Source organism: Phacochoerus africanus, chromosome 10, assembly GCF_016906955.1.
Source record: "Phacochoerus africanus isolate WHEZ1 chromosome 10, ROS_Pafr_v1, whole genome shotgun sequence".
NCBI classification, from domain to species: domain Eukaryota; kingdom Metazoa; phylum Chordata; class Mammalia; order Artiodactyla; family Suidae; genus Phacochoerus; species Phacochoerus africanus.
This window is the reverse complement of record NC_062553.1, coordinates 135,007,118-135,033,683: the sequence shown is the minus strand read 5'-3', so window position 1 is coordinate 135,033,683 and position 26,566 is coordinate 135,007,118. Positions and strand designations below refer to the sequence as shown.

Genomic DNA, 26,566 nt, shown 5'->3' with positions numbered 1-26,566 from the left:
TATAGATTTATTTTTAAATCAATATCAACTATTTTGCTAGCATGTGAATGTTGTATGAATAGAGATTAGTTGTCTGCCCAACCCCCACCCCCACATTATTTTTAATCCCTAGAATAGGCCTAGATCACGTTGACACTAAATAAGTATTTGTGGAGTGAATGTGTTTTGGTTGGGCTAGTTAGGTGTTTCTTGGATTTTTTTTTTTTTTCCAAATTAGGTCCCATGCAAGCTACTGAAGATACATTGAATTATATAGTGTCTGCTCTAACAGAGTTATAATCTAGTTAGAGACAGAAACATTAAAGACATAATCTCTTATGTTTGACATAATTACAAGTCTGATAAACACTTTATAGGAAAATATAGAAAGCTAGAAGCAGGGATAACTAAGGTACCTATGCCTCTAGTGTTGGCATCAGGAAAGGTTTTCCGAAGAATTTCAATGCTGGGAGGAAAAGGGATGGGGAAAGAAGCAGTGCCAGTCAGAGGAGCATCAAGAGTGGAAGCCCTGACCAGAACTTTAGAATCTTTATTATTGTTATTATCATTATTTGGCCATGCCAGCTGAACGTGGAAGTGCTGGCCAGAGAATGAACCCCAGCCACAGCAGTGACAGTGCCATATCCTTGTTTTTTAATTTTTTTCTTTTCTTTTCTTTCTTTCTTTTTTTTTTTGTTTTTGTCTTTTTAGGGCTGCACCCATGGCATATGGCAGTTTCTAGGCTAGGGGTCTAATCAGAGCTGTAGCCACTGGCCTACGCCAGAGCCACAGCAATGCAGGATCCGAGCTGCATCTGTGAGCTACACCATAGCTCACGGCAACGCTGGATCCTTAACCCACTGAGCAAGGCCAGGGATTGAACCTGCAACCTCATGGTTCCCAGTTGGATTCATTTCTGCTGCACCACGACGGGAACTCCCCCAGTGCTGTGTCCTTAACCTGCTGTGCTGAAGGAGGTTCCTTTGTAATCTTGCTTTGAGTCAACTGTGAACTGTTCCCAAAGTTCTGGGAAATCACTGGCATGAATTCTTTACCCAAAACGTTAAGCAAGTACTTACCCTTCGTGTTTAGGAGAAAAATAAAAGAAAAACAAGGATGTAGACTTTTAGACGTAAGTCTCAGTCAGTGGTATGTTTGGACTCTAAATAGTTGTGGATAATTGATTCATTACTGCACACGAGACTCATTTGCTTCTGTGGTGGCAGGTGTTTCTTTGTTTCGACTTAGAGTTCACAGTCCAGCAAAGAGGACATACCCTTGGGGAGGTGGGTGTGAGCTTATTCAAGAATTGTTTGCTGGAGATCCAGAGCTTTTGCCTTAGAGCCAAGGAGGCAGTCTTCACGTTATGCTAGAAAAACCAGTAATGAGGAATAGGACTGGGATTGGCGCAACCCAGTCTTTGGTGGAATGTTGATATTTTACACTAAAACGGCATAACCCCAAACATACTGATGCTTGCTTTCAAAGTGACTGCTCCAATAGCTGAGTGGAAAATGGATTGGAAGGGGCAAAAGTGGATTCATTCTAGGTTATTCTGTACTTATGGGTCTTAATTACTTTCTTCACATGCACTGGACCATTTTGTTCTTCTTTAAAGCTCCAAGATTTCCTATAATATCTGGCACATACAAAGTATGTCCTTCATATTTGCTTTTTGAATGAATGGATTTTTTTCATTAGGATATTATTTAAAAAGTCATTATATGAAATACATAGTAAGATATCCCAAGATCACCAGAATTTGGAAATAAAAAGATCCTTTGAGAATGAAAAGAATGTGTGTGTGTGTGTGAGTGTGTGTGCGCGCGCGCGTGCGTGTGTATTTCTTTGCTCATCATATTTTCCTTTTTTCTTTTAGGGCTGCGCCTGGAGCTTCCCAGGCTAGGGGTCCAATCAGACCTACAGCCACTGGCCTTCGCCACAGCCACAGCAACGCAGCATCCAAGCTGCGTCTGCAACCTATACCATAGCTCACAGCAATGCCGGATCCTTAATCCACTGAGCGAGGCCAGGGATCGAACCCGAAACGTCATGGTTCCTAGTCAGATTTGTTTCTGCTGCGCCATGACGGGAACTCAATGTCATTTTTTTCTTGATACTAATTCTCAGTTTTTCCCAAAAATGGTTTGAAGGGATGAATAAGGGAGCATAATGAGTCCTTGGTAGTGGGGAAAAAACTCATTTGAGAAAACTGGTCCTCAGAGTTCCTGAGCGGGTTAAGAATCTGGTGTTGCCATGAGCTGTGGTGTAGATCGAAGATGCGGCTTGGATTCGTTCTTGTGGCTGTGGCTGTGGTGAAGGCCGGCAGCTCCGATTAGACCCCTAGGCTGGGAACGTCCATATGCCATGGGTGCGGCCCTAAAAAGACAAAAGACTGAAAAACAAAAAACAAAAAACAAAAACAAAAAAAACTGGTCCATGTGTTGCCTAAGAGATGTGAGGAACACCCATAAAAGTGACTAGAGCCAGTTTTCTAGAGGAATGACCCGAGTATGACTAACATTAAGAAACCTGTGACCTCGCTGACTATGGAGAAATCTGTTTGAAGAAGGAAGGCAGGGAGTTTGGGTGGAATCAGGAAAAGCAAAGGAACCCGAGAGGCTGACCTGGGTGTCATCATGTAGCTTGACCAGAGGAGGGAACGGGCGGAGGTCCCTCATCTTTCAGCCACACAGCAGTGACCCCGCTCCAGGCTTCTCCTGGGCTTGGACGAAAAGACTTACTGCATTATATTGTCCATTTGCTCCCATTTCTTTTGGTTGGGAGTTTGGACTTCCATCCCTTTGACACAGTGAAGGAAGAGGCACCATGTTTGGAGGACATCCTGGCTACTAGAAAAAGAAAAAAAGCACCACACATGGCGCTTGGCATTCTAATTCATACCTTGGTCTCCTGTGAATTTAATTACTATGAACTGGCTCAAAAAGCCTGACCAAATCAAGTTTTTGGCTTTAACACCAAGGGCCATTTTAGCTCTTTCAAATGATCACACTAAAGTAGTGATGGGTCCCTATTTTTAAAAAATAATTCAATGAATTTTATTATATTTATAGTTGTGCCACCATCATCACAACCTAATTTTTTCATTCCTTTTTTTTCCTTCTCTTTTTGCCTTTTCTAGGGCTGCTCCCATGGCGTATGGAGGTTCTCAGGCTAGGGGTCTAATCAGAGCTGTAGCTGCTGGCCTACACCACAGCCACAGCAACGCGGGATCCACACCCTGTCTGTGGCCTATACCATGGTTCACAGCAACACTGCATCCTTAACTCACTGAGCAGCGCCAGGGGTCGAACCCGAATCTTCATGGATAAGTAGACAGGTTCCTTACCACTGAGCCAAAACAGGAACCCCACATCCTGATTTTAGAACATGTCCCTCCCCAACCCCCGCCCACCCTTCCCCTCCTCAGCCTGTCCCCTTTGGCGGCCATAAGTTTTTCAAAGTCTGTGAGTCTGTTTCTGCTCTGGGAATAAGTTCATTGGTATCCCATCCCGTTTTTAGATTCCACCTATAAGGGATATCATATGATGTTTGTCTCTCAATGTCTGACTTACTCCTTATGTTTGATATTCTGTCTCATCCTCTCTAACCCCATTGGAATCCTACAGGAAGAAGCTGCCTCCTCAGGGTAGCTCATTCCTAGGCAGGCTTTCAGAATCTGTGCTGTGCAGTCATTGACGTGGCTTGGCTTTAGCAGGGCTAGGGAGGTGGGTCACATTATTTCAGGTGGAAGTCATGGAGAAAATGATTTCCAGACACACTTTGGTAAAGGTAGGTCATTAGGAAAATCTGAAAGACTGAAGCTTTCATCAACACTAAGCAGCCTGATGTTCTCTTTAATTCGTTCGACACGAGTGTGTAGATGAACCATCTGCTTTTTAAGGTCTTTAATGACAGACTCATGGGTTGGGCTTTTCCTGGTTCCAAAGAATATGTACTCAGAGAATTCTCAGATCTCTGAGACATATGTATATGCTAATTTAAGAAATATTGAATAAAAAAGTGGATGGCCACTACTTCCTCACAGAGGACTTATGGACCCTGTGAATATGTGTGTGTCCCCCTTGAGTTCCAGAGACTCTTGTTTCGGGAAGCGCTGGGGAGATGATGGTCCCTTTTTTTTTTTTCTTTCTTTTTAGGGCGACACCTGTAGCATAAGGAAGTTTCCAGGCTGGGGGTCGAATTGGACTGCACTATAGCCACGGCAACATGGGATCTGAGCCACATCTGTGACCTACACCGCAGCTTTTGGCAAGGCCGGATCCTTAATCCACTGAGCAAGGCCAGGGATGGAACCCACATCCTCCCGGATGCTATGTCAGATTCCTAACTTGCTGAGCCACAGCAGGAACTCCGAGATGATGGTCTTTAGCTGGTTGTTTACTCATGAACAAGGTTGGATTACTAGCTTTCTGCAAATTTATGTTGAGGTTCTGCCCAGTGTGGTGTTTGTCTTTTAATGACGATAATACACGATGGACTTAAATGGACATAAAACAAAAACTTGTTTGTTTGTTAAAATAACAGTAAGAATCATGGAAATAACTGAAGCTTCGAAATCAGCCGGGAAGTGCTTGGTACCGCTATCAGTTTGAAGCTTTGCTCAACTAAACCCTGGTTTGAGAAGGGGGTGCTTTTCCTCAGGACTCCAAGGAGGAGACACAGGAGGGGACAAACAGAGTAATGGTAGAGCATTGCAAATAATAGAACTGTATCATAACAGTCGTCATGGTAGTCGAAGAGATTTTATTTTTAACAGAGGCCAGAGTGCATTGAAGCTATTAATTAGTCAGCGAGTTGTTTTCTTTTTAATCATTGTTGTCAGCCAGTTGCCCTCTGGGCAGAAGTGCACTTTAGCACTGTACATTACTGGGTGGTGACAGCAACCTATTACTTAAAGACAACGTCCGTGATCTGAAAACGATGTTAACGTATGAACTTGCAGAATGGAAGACTCCAAGACTAATTCTTGGATAAGAATGACTGTGGTCTTTAACTACTAATCTATTTATTTTTATTCTGCCTTGGTAGAGGGAAGGTATGAGCCTGAATATTTAAGATACCAATTTCCCTTTATTACCGCTTGTCCAGGTATATAATTTAGATATATAATTCAGAGCTGCATTTGGTCTTTAAACATTTTATTTTCAAAAGTTTTTTTAGGAGTTCCCATTGAGGCACAGCAGAAACGAATCCAACTAGAAACCATGAGGTTATGGGTTCGATCCCTGGCCTCACTCAGTGGGTTAAGGATCCGGTGTTGCCGTGAGCTGTGGTGTAGGTCGCAAATATGGCTTGGATCTTGTGTGGCTGCTGTGGCTGGCAGCTGTAGCTCTGATTAGACCCCTGGCCTGGGAACTTCCAAAAGCCTTGGGTGCACCCCTAAAAAGCAAAAAAAAAAAAAAAAAAAGTTTTTTTAGTGAGTTCCTGTCATAGCTCAGTGGTTAATGAACCTGACTAGTATCCATGAGGACGTGGGTTCGATCCCTGGCCTCGCTCAGTGGGTTAAGGATCTGGCATTGCTGTGAACTGTAGTGTAGGTTGAAGACTCGGCTCAGATCTGTTGTTGCTGTGGCTGTGGTGTAGGTCAGCAGCTACAGCTCTGATTCAACCCCTAGCCTGGGAACTTCCAAATGCTGCAGGTGCGGCCCTTAAAAAAAAAAGCGTTTTTTTTTTTTTTTTTTAATTTTCCCTGAAATATGAATACTTTAAGGACAAATGGCATAAAATCAATTTCTATGACAAATTTTCCAATGATGATTGAATTTCTGTGTGGAATTGATTATACCATTAGAAAATTATAAATCAAGAAACCATGCCTGGAATCAGCAAACCATTAAAAGCTATGACTCTGTGTGTGTGTGTGTGTGTGTGTGTGTAGATATGCTGCAGTATTTTCACCAGGGAGATGAGGACTTTACCCACTCTCAAGGTCAGAGGCTACATCATATATCAGCATCTGAGCAAAATGTTGGGATTATCCAGAAAATTGAAATATAAAGTCAATTTTAAAAAATCTGTTAAGACTTTTAGTACTTAATATAATAACGTAATGTTTTCAAAATTGGAGAGAGATTTGGGGAAGACTGGCAAGTCATGGATACCAGTGGGAATAAAAGTGGGTATAACTCCCTGAGTAAGAAGACCATTTCTTCCTTGTTTATCTTTTCAGGGCCGTACTATGGCATAGAGGTGTTCTTGGGCCAGAGGTCAAATTGGAGCTGTAGCTGCTGGCCTAGCTATAGCCACAACAACATCAGATCTGAGCTGCATCGTGACCGACACCACAGCTTGGTGCAACACCAGAACCCTAACCACTGAGCAAGGCCAGGAATTGAACCTGCATCGTCAGGTTCCCAGGCTAGGGGGCAGATCTGAGCTATAGCTGCCGGCCTATCCTGCAGCCACAGCAACGCCAGATCTGAGCTGCGTCTTCACCACAGCTCACAGCAACGCTGGATCCTTAACCCTCTAAGCAAGGCCAGGCATCAGACCTGCAACCTCATGGTTCCTAGTCAGATTCATTTCTTCTGTGCCATGTTGGAAACTCCCTGAAGCTGCATGCCAGCACTTTGGGGGCGTTCTGTTCATTTTAGCAAGTCTGCCTTGAGTATGTCACTGTATCAGAACACTGTGCCCCGGGGTGGAAGATGTTCCCCACCAGTTTTTACTGCTACTCTGACACTCGATGTAATAGGTCAGACATCATGTTCTATGATAGTGGCTCCCAGTCAGCTGTAGATTAGAATCCAGGGGGTTGCGTCCTATCCAGGAATTGGACTCTAAGCCCATCTATAGAGAAAAAGTTGGGTATGTCAGATGCATCCTCGAAAAGTTCCCTGGGAATGCTCCACCACGGAGACCAGTGCTCTTTCACCATGGCAGTTTTCCCTTCAATTTTGGAACCGGTCCATTGCGTCTTGGTCTGAGCACAGATGAAGTAGTTGCCTGACTTTTAGGGCTAAGCTCTTGAAAATATGCACTCCAGCGGTAAACACCAGAATCCTATTCCGTGGGGAAATGGTCACACTTTGAGAGCCTTCGCAGGAACTGAGGCCTCCAGAAGGAAAAGCAGGTTTATGTTCCCCACTGCCACGTGCTGCTTGCAAGTCCATGTTGGCTCTTTTCATTTAGTCATTTAACTGAATTCAGATCAGTGAAATGAGGCATGAAGTATGAGGCACAGAGCATCAGGCAGCTCTGCCGTAAGTAACGTGCCTTCATGCACTGTTGTGTTTTTGTTGAAGAAGCACTTTTATGTAGGGCAGTGGTTCTCCAGTGACAGCCCAGGGACTCCTGGAGGTCTCTGAAACCCTTTCAGGGGGTGCACAACTGTTTTTATAGTAATACTTAGAGGTTATTTTCTCTTTTGACCCTTATTTTCTCGTGTGTGGGATTGACCGTCTTTTTGATGTGTACACGTGGCCAGGCTCCTCAGTTAACCCAGTCAAACACTAATCTAGGTGCTGCTGTAGTGTTGTTTTGTAGGTGATTAAAGTACAAAGTTGAGAGTTCCTGTTGTGGCTCTGAAGTAACGAACCCGACACAACTAGCATCCATGAAGGCACGGGTTTGATCCCTGGCCTTGTTCAGTGGGTTAAAGATTTGGCGTTAGTGTGAGTTACAGTGTAGATTGCAGATGCGGCTCAGATCTTGAGATGCAGTGGCTGCGGCATAGGCCAGTAGCTGTAGCTCTGATTTGACCCCTAGCCTGGGAACCTCCATATGCTGTGGGAGCAGCCCTAGAAAAGGCAAAAAAAAAAAGACAAAAAAAATTAATTGAATTTAAAAAAAGAAAAATAATGATGCAACCGACAAGGGCTTAATCGCTAGAATATTTAAACAACTTATACAACCCAGCAGCAAAAAAGCCAATCAATCAATGGAAAAATGGACAAAAGACCTGAATAGACATTTCTCCAAAGAAGATATACAGATGGCCAACAAACACATGAAAAAATGCTCAACATCGCTGGTTATAAGAGAAATGCAAATCAAAACTACCATGAGATATCACCTCACACCAGTCAGAATGGCCATCATTAATAAATCCACAAATAACAAGTGCTGGAGGGGGTGTGGAGAAAAGGGAACCCTCCTGCACTGTTGGTGGGAATGTAAACTGGTACAGCCACGATGGAGAACAGTTTGGAGATACCTTAGAAATCTATACATAGAACTTCCATATGACCCCGCAATCCCACTCTTGGGCATCTATCCGGACAAAACTCTACTTAAAAGAGACACGTGCACCCGCATGTCCATTGCAGCACTATTCACAATAGCCAGGACATGGAAACAACCCAAATGTCCATCAACAGATGATTGGATTCGGAAGAGGTGGTATATATACACAATGGAATACTACTCAGCCATAAAAAAGAATGACATAATGCCATTTGCAGCAACATGGATGGAGCTAGAGAATCTCATACTGAGTGAAATGAGCCAGAAAGACAAAGACAAATACCATATGATATCACTTATAACTGGAATCTAATATCCAGCACAAAGGAACATCTCCTTAGAAAAGAAAATCATGGACTTGGAGAAGAGACTTGTGGCTGCCTGATGGGAGGGGGAGGGAGTGGGAGGGATTGGGAGCTTGGGCTTATCAGACACAACTTAGACTAGATTTACAAGGAGATCCTGCTGAATAGCATTGAGGACTTTGTCTAGATACTCATGTTGCAACAGAAGAAAGGGTGGGGGAAAAATGTAATTGTAATGTATACATGTAAGGATAACCTGACCCCCTTGCTGTACAGTGGGAAAAAAAAAGAAAAAAAAAAAGAAAAAGAAATGATGGACAACTCTCAGAGTTCTTGGTGTGGTACAACAGGATCAGTGGCGTCTTGTGAGCACTGGGAGGTTCAGTCCCAAACTGGTTCAGTGGGTTAGGGATCTGGTGTTGCTGCCACTGTGGCTTAGGTGGAAACTGTGGCTGGGATCTGATCCCTGGCCCAGGAACTCCGTATGCTGTGGGGTGTCCAAAAATGATAAAAAAAAGAAAAAGGGAAAAAAAAGACCTTCAATCTGTGGACTGTAGCTTCTTGTGCCTGAGAATTTCAGCCTGCCCTTCTCGAGAGCCTGTCTATGGATTTCAGGTTTGCCTAGTCAGTCCCCATAATTTTGTAAAAGACAGTAATTTTTTTAGGACTAGAAAGGGTCTTAGAAATTATGTAAGCATAAGGGAACATGATTTATCACCCAAACCAGGGCATTCTTGAGAGTGAAAGGAAGCATCGCTAAAAAATCGCTGTTGTAGAGAGTTCCCATCGTGGTGCAGCGGAAACGAATCCGACTAGGAACCATGAGGTTGTGGGTTCAATCCCTGGCCTTGCTCAATGGGTTAAGGATCTGGCGTTGCTGTGAACTGTGGTGTAGGTTGCAGACGCAGCTCGGATCTGGCATTGCTGTGGCTGCATCATAGACTGGCGTCCGATTGGACCCCTAGCCTGGGAACCTCCATGTGCCAAGGGTATGGCCCTAAAAAGCAAAAACAAACAAAAAGTTCCTATTGTGGCTCAGTGGAAATGAACCTGGCTAGTATCCATCGGGCTACGTGTTCCATTCCTGGCCCCACTCAGTGGCTTAAAGATCTGGCATTGCCACGAGCTATGGTGTAGGTGAAAGACACAGCTTGGATCTGGTGTTGCTGTGTCTGTGGTGTAGGCCAGGAGCTGCAGCTCTGATAAGACCCCTAACCTGGGAACTTCCATAGGCCTTGGGTGCAGCCCTAAAAAGAAAAAAAACAAATATATGATAGAAAAACAGATGAATTGTCCTGATCAACCTCATTATTGAGTATTTACTATCAGAGTTTAAATGTATAATCTCAAATCCCCGTAACTCTCCAGGTGGTGTTATTATCTCAGTTTAAGATATGGTCGGAGTAGTGGGTTGAACTGTAGCCTTCCAAATGTGCTCAAATCCTAACCTGTGAATGTGGCTTCATTTGGGGAAAAAAAGTTCTTTGCAGATTAGGTTATAATCAAGTTGGATCATCCTGGATTAGAGGGGCCCTGAGTCCAGAGTGATGCGTCTTTATACATGAGGAGAAGTGACATGAAGCCACATGAAGACTGAGCCAGTGAGTAAGGAGGCTACCACAAACCAAGGAATGCTGGGCTTTACCAGAAGCTGGAAGAAGCAAGGCTGGATTCGCCTCTAGAGATTGAGGAGGGAGCTTGGCCCTGCAAACACCTTAATTTCAGACTTCCAGCTTCTAGAACTGAGAGAGTAAATTTGTGATGTCTAAAGTCCCTAAGTTTATGGTAATTTGTTAAGGCAGCCCTGGAAATTAACTCAGTAGGTGCAGGAAGTCCTAAGTGCAGGAAGGGAGGGGGGAGCCTTTCTAGGTTTAACTGAGAAAGATTAAGGGTGGGCAAGGCAGGGTAAAGGTGGGCTTCCGGTGGCTCAGTGAGTTAAGGATCCGGCATCGTCCTGCTGTGGTGTGGGTTCTGGCCCTGGAACTTGCGTGGGTGTGGCCAAAAAAAAAAAAAAAAAAGGAAAGGAGATGAGTGAAAGGGAGCATTGGGATCACCCACCTTTTTTCCCCTTTCTTCTCCCTCCCTCATCGCTACCAAAGTGAGCCCATCTTGGCCCTCCCATGTTTTGGGGAGAAAAAGATGGAGAGGTTTGGCACTTGCACCAAGCTGCCTTCCATCTCAGCAATTTCAAACTCATAGTCACATCTGACCCCAAAAAGAATCCATTTTACCAATGAGAAATCGAGCAGATCCAAGCAGCGTCTGCGACCTACACCACAGCTCACAGCTACGCTGGATCCTTAACCCACTGAGCGAGGCCGGGGATGGAACCCACAACCTCATGGTTCCTAGTCAGATTCCTTTCTGCTGCGCCACCACAGGAACTCCATAACTTGGTTTTTATGACCGAATTATAGTTTTTTCCCCTTCGTAGTGGAGGAGGAGGTTTCCATACCTGCCTGGCAGGAGGTGTAGAGAACAGACATTGACGTTCTTTGCAGGGGGCTCCTCTTCTCTTCCGCTCCCCATTTCCTCCACACCCTGGCGGGGGGCAGCCTACTTTGCAGTAGTTACTATCCACACTGCTTCAATTCCATTTGCTTGCCCTCCCAGTTTTTCCAGCTTGCCTTAGGTCTCATATAGGGAGACCTATATGAGATTTTAGTTCCATTTAGTGACATCTGGAAACTCTGGGGAGCCTGAGTTTCTTGTCTATTACCATCTCAACATCGCTTCTCATGTTAATTCCTAAAAACATCGGTTTCTAAGAGGCAGGAATTACAGTGAAGCAAATACTTGCACAAGGCTTTGCCCTTCGTTGTTCTAAGAAGGGCTAGCTAGGCAGGGGTGCGGGGACTGAACACTCCAGAAGCGGGTCTGCTGGCTGAAGCTTGGGCGGTCCTGGCGTTTCTGCGGCTTCGATGCGCTGAGTGTTGGGTGGAGGTGGGGGAAGCCGGGGGTGGAATCTTGTCCCTGGAAGAAAGCGACGCTCAGAGGAAGGGTTTCTGTGCCAGGGAGGCAGCGGCTGAGCAGGGAAAGCTTTCCATTCTTGGGATGAGCAAGATCTCGCCAGGCAGCTCGGTAGAGGAGGGTTTAGAAGGAGGGAGGGAAGGAGGTGTAGGAGACCTGGAAGCGGAGGAACCCGCAGCTCAGCAGCGCTCTGGGCATTTCCTTCTCCTTGAAAGCCCTGCGGAGAGGTCGTTTTATGCCTACACAGACAGAACCTTCTGAAGCGTCTCGGACGTGTCAGTAGGTCGTTTCGGGGGTGAGAAAATGCTAACGTTTTGCAGATGAAAACTCTGCTCCCTAAAGGATCTCTGCGGAGAGCGCTGGGGGGCGGTGGCGCGGGGAAGGAGGGAGGCCGCCCAGAGGGCTGCGGCTTTGGTGCAGATCCCGCCTGGAAGCTCCCCGTAGGGCGGCGGAGGAGGTGGGGCGGGGCAGGGCGCAGAAATAGGCGCCCGCGTCGGAGCGCAGCTGCCAGCAGCACAGTCCTCGGCCAGGTACTGGTTCCGCTGGCGGCTGCTGCGCGGTGCAGCGCGCCGCAGGGATCCTCGCTCCGGGAGAGCCTGCGTGAGTCACCGCTGAGTTGTCGCAATCGCCTCCCAGCGGAAATCAGGCCCGGGGTGGGGCGCATTCCCCGCAGCGCCCGCGCGCCCTGCCCGCGCCGCGGCGTCCCTGTGCTCACCCCCAGCCCCTTTCGTCTGGAGGGCGCTGCCAGGTCTGCGCACGAGGCGGCGGCTTGAGCGGGGGCTGGGCCTCCATCCGAGAAAGAGTTAATCGGCCACGGCTAGGAGGAGCCCAAAGAGGAAGGAAGGAAATTGCTGTCCTTCTGAAAGTTTTTTCCTTCCTCTCTTCTTTCCCTGCAGAGGTGAGGGCCGGGAGGCGGCGGCGCTGACTCTCGGGAGCCGGGCTCCGGGACTCTGTTTCCGGAGCTGCCTCCCTACTACCTGGGGACAGGGACCGCTGTCGCTCTTGGACCTTCTCCGTGGACCCCTTCTGGGTGCGCCAAGCCATGGATGGCGCAGAGCTGGCCGGGAAGATCTTTTACACCTGGCTTACTCTGGTGCTCGGCTTCATACTGCTGCCTTCGGCCTTTGGGGTGTCTTTGGGCATCTCCGAGATCTATATGAAGATCCTGGTGAAAACTTTAGAGGTGAGTGCTTGGAGGGATGCTGCGCCCCCGTCTGGGAGGGCTTTAGGGAGAAGCCGGGACTGTGGGAAACTCGGGTAGAGCCAAAAGCCGTGTAGACACAAGGGGACCGGTTCGGAAGGTCAGTGATCAGGAGCCGTGTGAGGTTTAGTTTCTCCTAGGCGACATCTAGGCTTCTCCCGCAGAGCTGGAGGAGTCCGGGCCTAGACAACTGGACAACCTCGTTGTTGCTCTGGTTGAAGGTAGAACTAGCCCCATCCCCTGCTGTTAATTGTTATTCTGATTTTTACTGATGAGAATAGCACTTAGACCTCCTTTTCCATCTCGGAGTTTCTTCATATGCTTTATGCAGGGCAGCTGTCACCTCCTTCGATTTTACAGCCCCAGGGTTTCAGAAGCCCTATCTTGGACTAAGGCATCCTGTCCTGAAAGGCATCAAGTTCTAAGTTTATGTTCAAGATAGGAAACCAATTGTTGGTGATAGGAAGGCATCATGGAACGTTTAACTGGTGGCACTTGAAAGAAATATCCTTGAAAGTCTGTATTCTTTGACGGCAGCTCTTCCTACACTCCTCTATCCGAGTTTTGCAAAGAAAGGTGTTAGATGGGAGTAGGCCTAGTTGGGAACAACTGCAGGGCTTTACTAGATCACGGAGGGTTCCCTGTTGACCCTCAGATGCCTGCCAAAGCCTTGGAAGGTAGGGAGAACTCGTGTTACCCGCCCTTGCCAGTAAGAAAACAAACTCCAAGGAGTTCAGTGGTTTGCTTGAGTTAAGTGATGGAGACAGGAGTCTTAACTGAGCAGGAGCCCTGTAGCCTAGTGGTGAAGAGTACAGACTTTGGGTACAGACTTACTTTGACTTGGTTCCAAAATACCAGCTCTGCTTCTCAACATGTGACTTTAGGGAAGTCCCCTACTTCATTTTCCTCATTGATAGAGTAGGAGTTACAATAAGTACTTTTCCCATAAGGTTGTTTAAGTGAGTTAAAATATGTCAGGTATCCTAGAATGGTATCCGTACACCTTAGGTGCTATGTATGTGTTTGCAGCTGTTAAAAGAAGAGTATCATTATTACCTAGATTCTAGCATCCTTGTTTCTCTAGCTACTTCAGGACCTTCTAATACGGGTTCTCATTTTCCTGCTCGTGTTCTCTGTCTGCCCCGAGGACTTGGCTTTGTTTGCTCTTCTCTATCTCTAATCTCCTACCTGGAGATCACCTGTCATCTCCCACTAACTCATATGCGAATCTCTTCTGCGTGCTTATTTTCTGTTTTACCCCATGTTTTTGTTGCACCTTCTCTTTGTGGCTATTTTTCTGTCTAGCCTTTGAAGTTATAGTTGGTTCTTCATCCTCAGCCCTCATGTTTTGAAAATTCTCTTGTTTCTACTTGGAAGATATTTCACAGCCTTGAACCTTGCTTCCTGACTCTGAACTTGGTCACACTGTGAACTTCTTAGTTGCCTTTTCTGTTAAGATCATCCTTAGAAAACTCTTCCCATAGCAGCTAATGGTCACTCTTCCTCAGAACTCTGATGTGATTGAACTGTTCTCCCGCACACACACCAGGGTCTTTGGGAATTTATACTCCAAGCGAGAGTAGAGTGAAGTAAATCAATCATGGTCTTCTAGGTGCTGACTCCCACGTACTTGCTTGAGTAAGCCAAGGTACAGCTAAACAGATGTCAGGGAGAGAGGCCTTCTCGCTGCTCTTAGCCTGGTAAATAACTGCTATTCTTTGAAGGGATATCTTCAGTCAGGGTCTGGCCTTCCACGTGGCAGGGCCTCAGGTTTTAATTTTTGTCCATGTAGATCTGAGGAGTGACTTTTGGAGTTTCTCTTTGTCAATCAAAATCTGAAGAAGGCCAGCTTTCTGACTGTTGTGGGAGATAAACCACCTCGCCTGAAGCCCACGTAGATGGCAGCATAAGGACCACCTCTTTGCTAAGACTAAAGTTAGTAGGTCAGAGGGGTGGTTGGCATATTTGGAATTAGAGTGGGGATTCATTTTGTGAGTCCGCTCTGACTTGGAGGTAGCTGCCTGGAAGGCCTGGGTTTGGGGGCAGCTGGGCTCCTCAGGAAAGCGGTATGACCTGTGGCCGTATCTGCTTTAGACACGGCAGAGGGGGATGGCAACCTTGGGCTTTTCATCTTCCAACCAGAACAGCGTGGATGTTTCATACATTTCTCTCAGGCAGGGGTTGGTACAATGGATTGCTTTTTTATCCATTGTGGGGAAAATTTCCTTAAAAATTTTAAATATTAGACACCTTTAGATCTGGACAAATATTCTGACTTTTTGCAGCATCCATTCAAGGCCCAGCCCCGCCATTACTCATTGTTCCTTACGTGGTCTCAACGGACTGGGTTGTTCTTTCTTTCTTTTGCATTCCAGTCCCAAGAATATTGCTTGGGTTCTTTGATTGGAACTGGATATTTCTCAGGTTTCCTTGGTTACAATTCACATGGCATTTTATTTTATTTTATCTTTTTATTTTTTGTCTTTTGTCTTTTTAGGGCTACATCCATGGCATATGGAAGTTCCCAGGCTACATGTCGAATTGGAGCTGTAGCTGCCAGCCTACACCACAGCCGCAGCAACACTGGATCACTGAGTGAGGCCAGGGATCAAACCTGCAACCTCATGGTTACTAATCGGGTTCGTTTCCACTGCGCCTCTGCGGGAACTCCTTACATGGCATTTTAAAAGGTCATTTAGTTTTTTACATTATATGTTTACTTTGATAAGGTTTCCTAACTTAAATTCTAGAAGTTGCAATGTGTGTAAGGTACTTTCTGTGGTAATTGCTAATTGTCAAGTGACTCAGCCAGTTGCTCTTCTTGGGCCCCTGGTGGGCTCCCCAGTTCTAATCATGACTTACTGAGCACCCGCTGAATGCTGCCTTCTGCACTGCTAACTAGCTCTAGCTGTCTTCCTCAGTGCCCGATATGGCAAGGCTTGAATTCTTAGCTTAGAGTAAGTGTAGTGATTCTCTGAACCATTCATTTTCAAGGGATATGTAATAATTTCTGAGGAATATATAGGTCAATGTTATAACTTGATATCGGGGAAAGTTATTTTAGCAATACAGACAATGAAAAGTAAAACTTTCGGTTGAGAGGATTGTAGGGGTCATCTTCTTCCTTCCTGGGAGGGTGTATGTATCCAGATCTCTGGGAGCCTGTGAATGTTTTATGTTTGTCAGACAGGAGCATGGATTAAAGGTTGCAATATACTCCTCTCAGTCATGCAAGGTTAATGATGAGGTGAGGGTGGTGAAGGATTGCTATTCATTGGCCTAAGGTTCATGATTAGAAGGAAATAAAGAATGGGGAGGGAATATAGGACTGATGGAGAAGAAGGCGGCTGAGGAATAATATGTCCATTATCAAACTGGATAATACAAGCCACAGAGAGATAGTAAATGTTTTTGTTATTGTCTTTTTGCGTTTTATTGAGCTGCTCCCACGGCATTTGGAGGTTCCCAGGCTAGGAGTCGAATCGGAGCTGTAGCCACCAGCCTATACCAGAGCCACAGCAACGCAGGATCCGAGCTGCATCTGCAACCTACACCACAGCTCATGGCCATGCCAGATCCTTAACCCACTGAGCAAGGCCAGGGATTGAACCCGCAACCTCATGGTTGCTAGTCGGATTTGTTAACCACTGTGCCACCATGGGAACTCCGAGAGGTAGTGTATGTTAACGGACTAATTTTTCCATCAACTTTTGAGGAATGAACTGGATTCATGCACAGCTTCCTCCAAATTTCTGACACTGTACCCTTGGGCAGGTCACTAACACTTTAGTTTCTGTGTGTGTAGGTAGGAATGTGCGCACAGAGTTACTGTGCAGGTTAAATGAGGAGAGGTAGAGCATAGGAGGTGCTCAAATCTTAGTGGAGTTTGAAGTGGAACACTCTCTGGTTGTATTTTATTTTATTTTACTTTTTAAAATTGAGGTATTTATTTTATTATTTATTAATTTATGTACACTGTACAGCATGGTGACCCAGTTACACACACATGTGTACATTCTTTTTCTCACATTATCATGCTCTATCATAAGTGACTAGACATAGTTCCCAGTGCTACACAGCAGAATCTCATGAGGTATTGATTTAAAATGTTGTGTTAGGAGTTCCTGTTGTGGCTCAGCAGGTTATGAACCCGGCTATTATTCATGAGGATGTGGGTTAGATCCCTGGCCTTGCTCAGTGGGTTAAGGATCCAGTGTTGCTCTGGCTGTGGTGTAGGCCTGCAGCTACAGCTCCGATTCAACCCCTAGCCTGCCTGGGAACTTTCATATGCAGCAAGTACAGGCCTAAAAAGTTAAAAAAAAAAAAAAAAAAGCCGTGTTAGTTTCAGATGTGCAGCAAAGCGATTCACGTATACGTATATACACATAGCCAATCTTTTTCAGATTCTTTTCTTTTATGAGTTATTACAAAATGTGGAATATAGTTCCTGTCACTGCATGTTAGGACCCTGTTGTTCATCGGTTTTAAGTATAGTATGTGTATCCATTAATCCCAACGTCCTGACTTATCCCTTCTCTATGCCCTTTCTCCTTCGGTAACTATAAGTTTGTCTTCTATGTCTGTGGGTCTGTTCCTGTTTGGGGAATAAATAATTATTCATTTGTATCCTTTTTAATTTTAATTTTTATTGATTTTTATTTTTTATTTTTTTTTACAAGAGAGCAAATGCACTTTTATTTATTTACTTTTCAGTAAGTTTGAGTCCTTGAAGGGTGCAGCATCACATGGATTCTGTGTCCAATGGCCTGAGCAGGAAGGTTGCCGCAGAATTTGACATGAACCATGCCACTCTTGGCATGAGCACGATTATCTCTCCCCAGATCACTCTGGTTTTGTTAGGTTTTCCACCAGGAGTCACTGGTTATTCTTGGCTTTGTGCACATAAGCACATCTCTTGCCTAGGTAAAATTCCGTTTCATCTTGGTCATAAACAACTTCGAATTGAGGAAGAGCTGTGTGCTCCCTCTGGTTCCGGAGACCCCACTTAGAACCAGCAAAAATGGCCTTGGACCACAGTCTTCCTGATGTATTTGTTGTTTTAGTTATATCATTTTTCTTAGATTCCCCATATATTTGGTTGTGATTTTAATTTATTTTTTTGCGCCTATGTGGCTAAGATTTAACCTACCTCCAGATCTTTGATGAATCAGCACAACGCACATACTCAGAGCAGACTACTCCCATTTTCATTTAAAATTTTTATGTATTTATCTATTTTCTTTTTATGGATGCACCTGTGGCATATGGAACTTCCTGTGCCAGGGGTTGAATTGGAGCTGCAGCTGCAGGCCACAGCCACTGCCACAGCAACACTGGCTCCTTAACCCACTGAATGAGGCGAGGGATCAAACCCGCATCCTCATGGACACTGTGTCAGGTTCTGAGCTGAAACAGGAACTCCCTTTCATTTCAATTATTATTCTTCCCCTTACTGACTCCTCCATCCACTAGTTAGTTTTCCATCTTTTTAAAAAAGTATGTGAATAATTCTCAGGTGGTTAAGCCCTCGGTTATTATAACCCTTGGGGTATTATCCCTGGGGTTAGAAATACAATAAACCTACTGGAAGGCCTTGGCTGTTTATGACAGAAAGTCAAAGAAAAGCTACTAAAGCAATATGCTTTTCAGTTAACTTAATTCTATAGCAACTCTCTGGGATGGGTCTGTCACTATTCCTGTTGACAGAGAGGTGATTTGTCTGGGTGGTGGCATGCAGCTGCCGGTGGTAGGATCAGGATTTTAATTTAAATCTAGAGTCTGAATTCTTGTGCTGTCAAGATGACAGCGTCTGGGAGAGACCCTTTGCTCTCTTGCTACAGATGATGGCCAGCGGTTGTTTGAGTAGACCTTACCTTTTGAATTTTTATGTAAATGTATACATTTTTCCTTTCCCTCTCCTTAGTCAATTCTTCTTTTTTTGGGGGGGGTCTTTTTAGGGTTGCTCCCATGACATATGGAGGTTCCCAGGCTAGGGGTCCAATTGGAGCTGTAGCCACCAGCCTACATCACAGCCACAGCAATGCCAGATCTGCAACCTACACCACAGCTCACAACAATGCCCGATCCTTAACCCACTGAGCAGGTCCAGGGATTAAACCTGCAACCTCATGGTTCCTAGTCAGATTCGTTTCTGCTGCGCCGTGATGGGAACTCCTTAAATGTCTTTTTAGTATGAAAACTGAAAGTTGAATTGTCTAGGTGACAGTGTCACTTTTTTGACAGCTTTTGGCCTAAACTTTAAAAATTAGACTAAACCCTTTATTCTCGGTGGATTGTGGACAGCTACTTGTTTCCTTCCACGAGGATTCTGAAATTAGGAGGAGTGAAAATCTGAATGAAAGCTGTCACTCTCCTTAGTAGGGGAGTGATATGGGGTAGGGGGATCTGGGCGTGTTAGAAGCTGTTACCTTCAGGGCCCTTTGCAGACAGAGCTGCTGCTTTCATGGTACCTTGAGGCAGATGTGTCCTGTGGTACCTCGAGGGAGTTAGAACCTCTGAAGAGAACTTCTGCCTCTGTGTTGGGGCTTACCTGATCAGCTAGAGAGGCTGGTGTGGTAAAAGAGAAACAGCTGTTAATTGGGAGATGCACTGATGGTCTGGAAAAAACTGATCATTTTGGTGCCCACACAAAGTGGGACGTGGGGAAGGAGGAGGAAGCCAACATTTTTCTACCATATGACCGATTGTGTGGTGGTCATTGGCTAGGTTATCTCCTTTAATCTCCCCCCCCCCCCCCGCCGCTTTCCAGGGCCACACCCACAGCATATCGAGGTTCCCAGCCTAAAGGTCAGATCAGAGCTATAGCTGCCGGCCTACACCACAGCAATGCGGGATACGGGCTTTGTCTTTGACCCACACCCAGCTCACAGCAATGCTGGATCCCCAACCTGCTGAGCGAGGCCTAGGATCAAACCTGTGTCCTTAGGGATGCTAGTCGGATTCGTTTCCCCTGCGCCACGACGGAAACTCCCTATCTCCTTTCATCTTTACAACCACCTTGATGCTGTTTAGAGATGATGAAACTGAGGCCACAGGAGGTTGAGATCTTGTCTGAAAGGGTGAGAGCAAGGCAGTGGCACAGCTGCAGGTCGTGTGTACATCTGCATGTTGGGCTTCAAAATGTGGGCCTTTGGTCACTTTCACTGGAGAGTCAGCCCCCGAGACGGAAATGGGGTTTCCTGTCCAGATTCCCCTTGGCACTAGGTGACTTAAAACTTGCTGGTCTCCAGCACCGCAACAGACTTTGGCGTTAGCATTTCAGGAGAGGATCTGTTTTCTGAAACGTGTGTGATGATGGGACAGGGAGCTCTTTGGAGCGCCTCGTGCTTTTGGAGGACGGCCCCAGCATGAGTGTGCTGCTGTTAGGAAGTTCCGCAGACTGGGCGGCTTAGACCATGAGCATTTATTTTCTCACAGCTCTGGAGGCTGAAGTCCAAGATCAGGGCATTGGCAGGTTGGGTTTCTGCTTTGGCCTCTCCGCTCAGCTTGTAGATGGTGCCGTCTTGCTGTGTCCTCTGCACAGGCCCTGGCTCTCTTCCTCTTCTAAGGACACTTCACCCTAAGGGCCTCATTTTAAACTTAGTCACCTTTTTAATGGCCAATTTCCAGTAGAGTCACATTCAGAGGGGGCTGGGGTTAGGGCTTCAACACATGAATATCTTTCAGAAGGGTGGGGGATACACTTAAGCAAGTAATAGCCACAAAATACCAATATTTTCCATCATATTAGCATGGACTAATTGTCTTCGTCTAAGGGAAATATCATTTATATAAAATATAGGGAGTTCCCATCGAGGCTCAGCAGTTAACGAACCCAACTAGTATCCATGAGGTCGGGGATTTGATCCCTGGCCTTGCTCAGTGGGTTAAGGATCTGGCATTGCTGTGAGCTGTGGTGTAGGTCACAGCGGTGGCTCGGATCCCACATTGCCGTGGCTGGGTGTAGGCCAGTGGCTAAGGCTCTGATTCAACCCCTAGCCTGGGAATCTCCATGTGCCACGGGAGCGGCCCAAGAAATGGCAAAAAGACGGGAAAAAAATTATAAAATATAAAGATCACACACCCACAATAGAAAAAAAAAGTGAGCTCCAGAATAAGGGTGATTGATTATTTACAAAATTTTATTTTCATCGTATCGTTGGTCTACTTAACAACTGATAATAGACTTTTAAATGAAAAACTATGGAAAATAAACCTTTACCTCTATTGAGAAAAGGTGGGAGGTTAGAGTTTGAGAATTCCTTCCCCAGTTCATCAAGGAAGAGAAAAGAATGCAGCCAGTTTAAGACTCTGAGCCTGTTATCATTTGGGATTTGCCACTCGAAGCTGGGAAGATTAGGCCTCTATTTATAGGCTGTTTTCTAAGCATAACGTCATGTTCCTACTTTAATCTTTGGGATGTTGTGTGGGCACCTGACGTAGTCAGATCATGTGTTACTCCTTGGCCATCATGTACATGTTTTAGGTTCTTTATTCTCTATCGTTTGCTTCCTTATTTATTTGAAAAAAAATTTTTAACCTCTCTTTTTAATCTTTTCTAAGCTTAGCAGAAACAGGTTTTTGCCTTCACACATTTAATAAATTCTGTCTCTTTGCTCCTTCAGGGGTTCCCAAGTCCTAATTGTAGTTACCACAATGCCTTTACCTCTTGTTTCACTCTTCTACCACCTCCCCAAATCAAGTCTTTTTAACCATTGTTAGCTTCTAGAATTATAATCATCTAAGTAATATTTTATTTTTTAGTTAAAATTTTTTTTTTATTAAAGTCTGGTTGATTTACAAGGTTGTACCTATTTCTGCTGTAAAGTGATCCAGTCATACATATGTAAACATTCCCTTTTTTTTTTTTTGTCTTTTTATGGCTCAACCTGCAGCATATGAAGTTTCTAGGCTAGGGGTCCAATCGGAGCTGTATATAGCTGCTGGCCTACACCACAGCCACAGCAATGCCAGATCTGAGCTGCATCTGCATCCTACACCACAGCTCATGGCAATGCCAGATCCTTAACACACTGAGTGAGGCCTGGGATCGAACCCGAGTCCTCATGGATACTAATCAGGTTTGTTACCACTGAGCCACAGTGGGAACTCCCAACATTCCTTTTCTTATATTATCTCTTGTCTAAGTAATATTTTAATTGTTCCTTTTCTAAGCTAGAAAAATAGACATTGGGATTTTCCTGAGTGCTGTAAAAAGAGGTCACTTGCAGCTTTTGACCTATGATATGAATGGTAGATAATTTTGGAGGTGCATGCAAAATACATAAAGGAGAAAAGAGCAAAGCACATCTTGGTATGTTTCCTTACACTTTTCTTTATTCTTTTTCTTTCATTTAAAAAAAATTTATTGAAATAGAGTTGATTTTCAATGTTGTGATAATTCCTGCTGTACAGCAAAGTGATTCAATTATACATGCACACACATCCCTTCTCTTTCAGGTTTTCCCCACACAGACCATCACAGAATACTGGCTTGCGTTCCCTGTGCTGTACAGCCTGTCCCAGCCGGCCAGTCATTCCATACACCACAGTGTGCATAGCTTCTGCAGGATTATTTCAGATGTAGGCAATTTGGCATCTTTGAGTGTGTCTCACCCTTGAATACCTGATTTGTTGTGAAAATAGTGTTCTTTGTGACCTCTGTTTATGTTTTTGCATGTGTCAGTCTCATTTGATCCTCATAGCAATCCTGTGGGATAGGAACTATTATCCTCATTTTACAGGTGAGGAAACCGAGGGGGATTTAGTAACTTTAAACCCAGATAGACTTGATGCCATAATCTGAGCTCTTGCCCTTCATGCTTCATGACCTTTCCAAGGAGTAAGTTATTGGGGTTCCAGGTGTGTGTGGGGGTTTAATAAGGTAAACCTGATTTTTTCCCCCATTTTATTTGGGCATTATCAGTAACTAATATAAGAGTACACCTGGGACTTGGAATACTGTTATATCAGAGATTCAGTGGGGGTATCTCTTCAATTCACATAGCACCAGGACTTAATAATTAATTTCATGTCTGTACAGGCATGGCTTAAATATTTTACGTTCTGTTTGTGGCACAGTTTACATTAATACTTCTTGTTTTTGAACAGTGGGCCACAATACGAATTGAAAAAGGAGCCTCAAAGGAGTCAGTTCTTAAAAACTCAGCTTCTGTTGGTAAGTCTTCCTTTTCATTACGGTGGTTAAAATATCCAAATTGGGTATATTTTCATCTCCCCAATTTGAACTTGAAATATGCATAGAATAGTGTATTTTATGGTCCTTGACCTGTTCATAATTCTGTCCTTTATGCAGAATAGCAGCCATCTGAGTTTGAATGAGTTTTTCCTGTTCATCTGTGGATTCTTACAGGGTGTTTCTAAAGGTTTGCATTTAAAGGTGGTTGCTCCTTGTAGTTAATGTTCTTAAGAAAAAAAGAGGGAGTTCCCTTCCTGGTGCAGCAGAAATGAATCCCACTGGTATCTATGAGGATGCTGGTTTGATCCCTGGCCTTGCTCTTTGGGTTGGGGATCCAGCATTGCTGTGAGCTGTGTTGTAGGTGGCAGATGCGGCTCATATCCTTTGTTGCTGTGGCTGTGGCTCCAATTGGACCCCTAGGCTGGGAACTTCCATATGCCGTGGGTGTGGCCTTAAAAAGCAAAAAAGAAAAGAAAGAAAGAAAGAAAGAGGCTAATTAGATTACCTGGTATTAAGAGCAGTTTGTGTTCAAGGTTTCATTAGCCCTTTATTCTAACTTATGGTTCTCAAAGTGTGTTCCTCAAAATATTCTTTCCTGCCAAAAACTAATTGTTAATCCGTGAAATAGAAAAGCAGCTTCCTGGGGAAATAAGCCTGGGCACCACCCCATACTCCACATTCCTTTCGGAGAGTAATGATGTATGGTGACAAAGGCTCAGAAAAGTCTTGAGCAAAGAAACTTGATTAATTTTTGTTAGAAGTGAGTTAACAAGTCAACTGAGCTAACTAGTTCCTGCCTCTATTTGTGTGCCTTGCCTTTGACCCAGGAAACCCTTTCGCTTTGTTAAGAATGTTAAGACTTTAAAGACACTGGGTTCATAGGCAAGTGGAATTCCGTGGAAGTGAGCGCTGTGAAATTGGGAAGAAGCAAATCTTTGCTTTAATTAAAACATCAAGCCTTTATGTGTTTTTCCAAAATAATGTGGAAACAATTTTGAGCCCATCTAATTTAGGGTTAAAGATGGTCAAAATGCCAAACTTTTCACTGGAAGGAATTTAGCTTCTGGAGGCTTGTCTGCGAGGAGTTGTAGACATTATATACTATAGTGCATTTTGGAAATAAAGAATTTGAGCGAAAACGTCTATGCATTTTTGTGTAATTAGATTGTTATGTTCAAGTGATTGAAGAAACCAGTGGGTCTTCATGGTACTACCCAAACACCAAAGGATTAGCCCCGATGACATTTTTACCAAGAGTGCAGGTTTCTGGCTATGCTTGGTCCTCTTTTGATTGCCATATAACCTTCTCTCCATTATGGCAGATCTACTAATTTTTAAATTTTCTGAGTTCTTAGGATTTAAGGGGAGAACAAAATTAATTGCTGATTTTTTGTTGTACTTGGTGAGACTTTGGGCTGTCTTTGATCTTGGGCGAAATTCTATGTAGATTGGGGTGGTGGCACATGTCTTGGGCCATGAATTTAAAAAGGCACAAAGCGACAAAGTGTTTCAGTTTGAAAGGATAAGAGGATTAAAAAAGCACTAGGTGAGGGTGTTTGGAGCATTGTTTTAGTTTTTTCAGCCTTCGTGGGAGTGAATATTTCCACTTGTTTGATTTTTTTTTTTCCTGCTCTTATGTCTTTCTTTTCTATTTCCAGTTTTTGCCTTTTTTATGGTACTTCCAGGAAGGAGTGGAAATCAACAGGAGGAGAAAATATAAATCATACTGGTTTAGGGGTAAGGCTGATGCCTACAAAATTTGTCATATTTCATTCAGAGTGGCTGCTCTTCCTTTTGTCCTGTGACTACAGCAGTTACTGAGCATTTCCTACCTGTGAGGCTGACAGGGGCTCCACAGATGATGAAGACAGGGTTGCTGTGGGGAGTCAGGCATCCAACGACAGGCCACTGGGATAAATGCTAAAATAGGTTCATAAGCAAAGGATGATGTGATCTCATCTCTGTTAATCCCACAGCTGTGCCGGGCATGCACCTCCACTCCCATCCTGACTTATATCCTGCTTGGGTTGCCCTCTTGCAGGGTGTGTACCCTGTTGGTACCTGTTGGTATTTGGAGTCAGCCAACAGGTAGTATCACCATCCTGGACAGAGGTAGATGCTGATGAAAGATGCCAAGCACCTGGGTGCCCGGCTGGTGCAGTCTCCTGACTTCACAGCATCATGTCTGTACCAAAGCCGACCAGAGCACAAGTCAGTGTTGAGCTGGTCCAAGTTTAGGGATGTGTCACTGCAGGCCATGGGCCCCAGGGGTAACGGGTGCGATTTTGAGACATCTGAGTGATGGAATGCTGATAAGGGGTTTGGGGAGCGTGAGGGAGAGATGAGCAAACTGGGACAAGACTTACGTTTATTTTCTGCAAGCAAAAAATTCTTTCTGCCTCTCTTTCTCTTGGTAATACAGCACATTTTTGGAAACAGGTTTCAAATCTCCCACTCTCGTTAAACCCCTCTTTGTCTTGTACATGTGTGCTTTTAGCGAGTAAGCCGCTTGAAAGCGGAACCTAGGGACATTTGATCTTTGTGTTTATATACTTCCCTGCTGTCTGGCCATCCTCTACCACGTCTTCGGTGGAAACCCCGTCTTAGCTCACTGAGTTTCTGAGATGATCGTGAATAAGGGCTCTTTAAGAAGCTCTGTCTTGGCACTTTCCCCGTCTAGGTTTAAGGACTTTTCTTCCCCGTTAATGCGATGAAGGTAAATTGTCTCCCCCTTTCAAGTAATTAGGCCATAGGAAAGCTTCCGGCTTTGGTGGCGAACACAGAGCTACCCTTTACCTTAGTTTTTGTTCCCCGAGAGCTGATGTGCTAGAAGGGAAGCCACGGAAAGGCGGGCCCTGGCTCTGGGCTCCTCTGCACTGGCTGCGCTTTTGTCTCTCCAGCCGCAGCACACGGGTGTCTCCTCAGATCCTGGGACGGGGCCTGACGGAGAATTTCACAACTCTTGTTTTCCTCTGTTGTACGTAGTGCAAGGGGCTCTTTGACTCTGAGAAGCCGCCGTCCTCACCTCACTCTGGGGACCTGGTTTCCAGGACTCGTGCTTTCAGACGGGAACGTTTGTGATTGAAATGAATGTAATTAAGGATGTCATTTTCCTGACTCAAGGTAAATTCCAGTGTAATTGCATTCTGAAGCTAGGACGTTTTGAATGACTCCCAACCACGTGGTAGGAGTTGAGGCCTGGGGAGTGAGTCACAGACGATACAGATAAAGAGAGGCGGTGGCTCCATCTCTTTGGCAGAGTCCCCGCTGCCTGACTCAGCACTGCCGACGGTGGGCACACACTTCGCTCCTCAGGTCCTCTGCGTGCCCCTGTTCCAGCAAGGACTGGGAGTACTCGGCCTGCTGTTGGTTAATTAAGCTCCTGGGCTGAATTTCTCTTCTGCCCTGTGTCTCTTGCCCCTCAGCACCACCTCCCCGCTCCTCCGCTCAAATACACACAGAGGTCAAAAGGCTGTGGTGAAGGGTCTGATGTTATCCCTGTTCAGAGAGAGCTCAGGCTTGGAATTCTTTCTGTGACAATGGATCTGCCATGTCAATACCTGTACAACACTGGTTACAGCAACATTAAGCAGACCTCTAGTTCCCGCTGTGGTGAAGTGGGTTAGGAATCTGACTGTAGGAATTCCCACTGTGGCGCAGTGGATTAATGATCCAGTTTGTCCCTCTGGTGGCAGTGGTTCAGTC

General features: G+C 45.0%; 1 protein-coding gene and 1 pseudogene across 3 annotated transcripts in view; one reads left to right on the top strand and one right to left on the bottom strand.

The window, feature by feature from the left end:
• The first annotated feature begins 11,948 nt into the window (after window positions 1–11,948).
• Window positions 11,949–26,566, top strand: part of GPAT3 (glycerol-3-phosphate acyltransferase 3) — a 60,734-nt gene continuing 46,116 nt past the window's right edge. The window contains exons 1-3 of one of the 3 annotated variants that reach the window (XM_047799048.1): window positions 11,949–11,992; window positions 12,359–12,645; window positions 22,774–22,840. In XM_047799048.1, the coding sequence (XP_047655004.1) occupies window positions 12,505–12,645; window positions 22,774–22,840 (208 nt within the window). In that variant the 5' untranslated portion in view covers window positions 11,949–11,992; window positions 12,359–12,504. The other 2 variants (XM_047799047.1, XM_047799046.1) reach the window with 2 other exon arrangements.
• LOC125138112 (60S ribosomal protein L35a-like) lies at window positions 17,373–19,128 on the bottom strand (annotated as a pseudogene).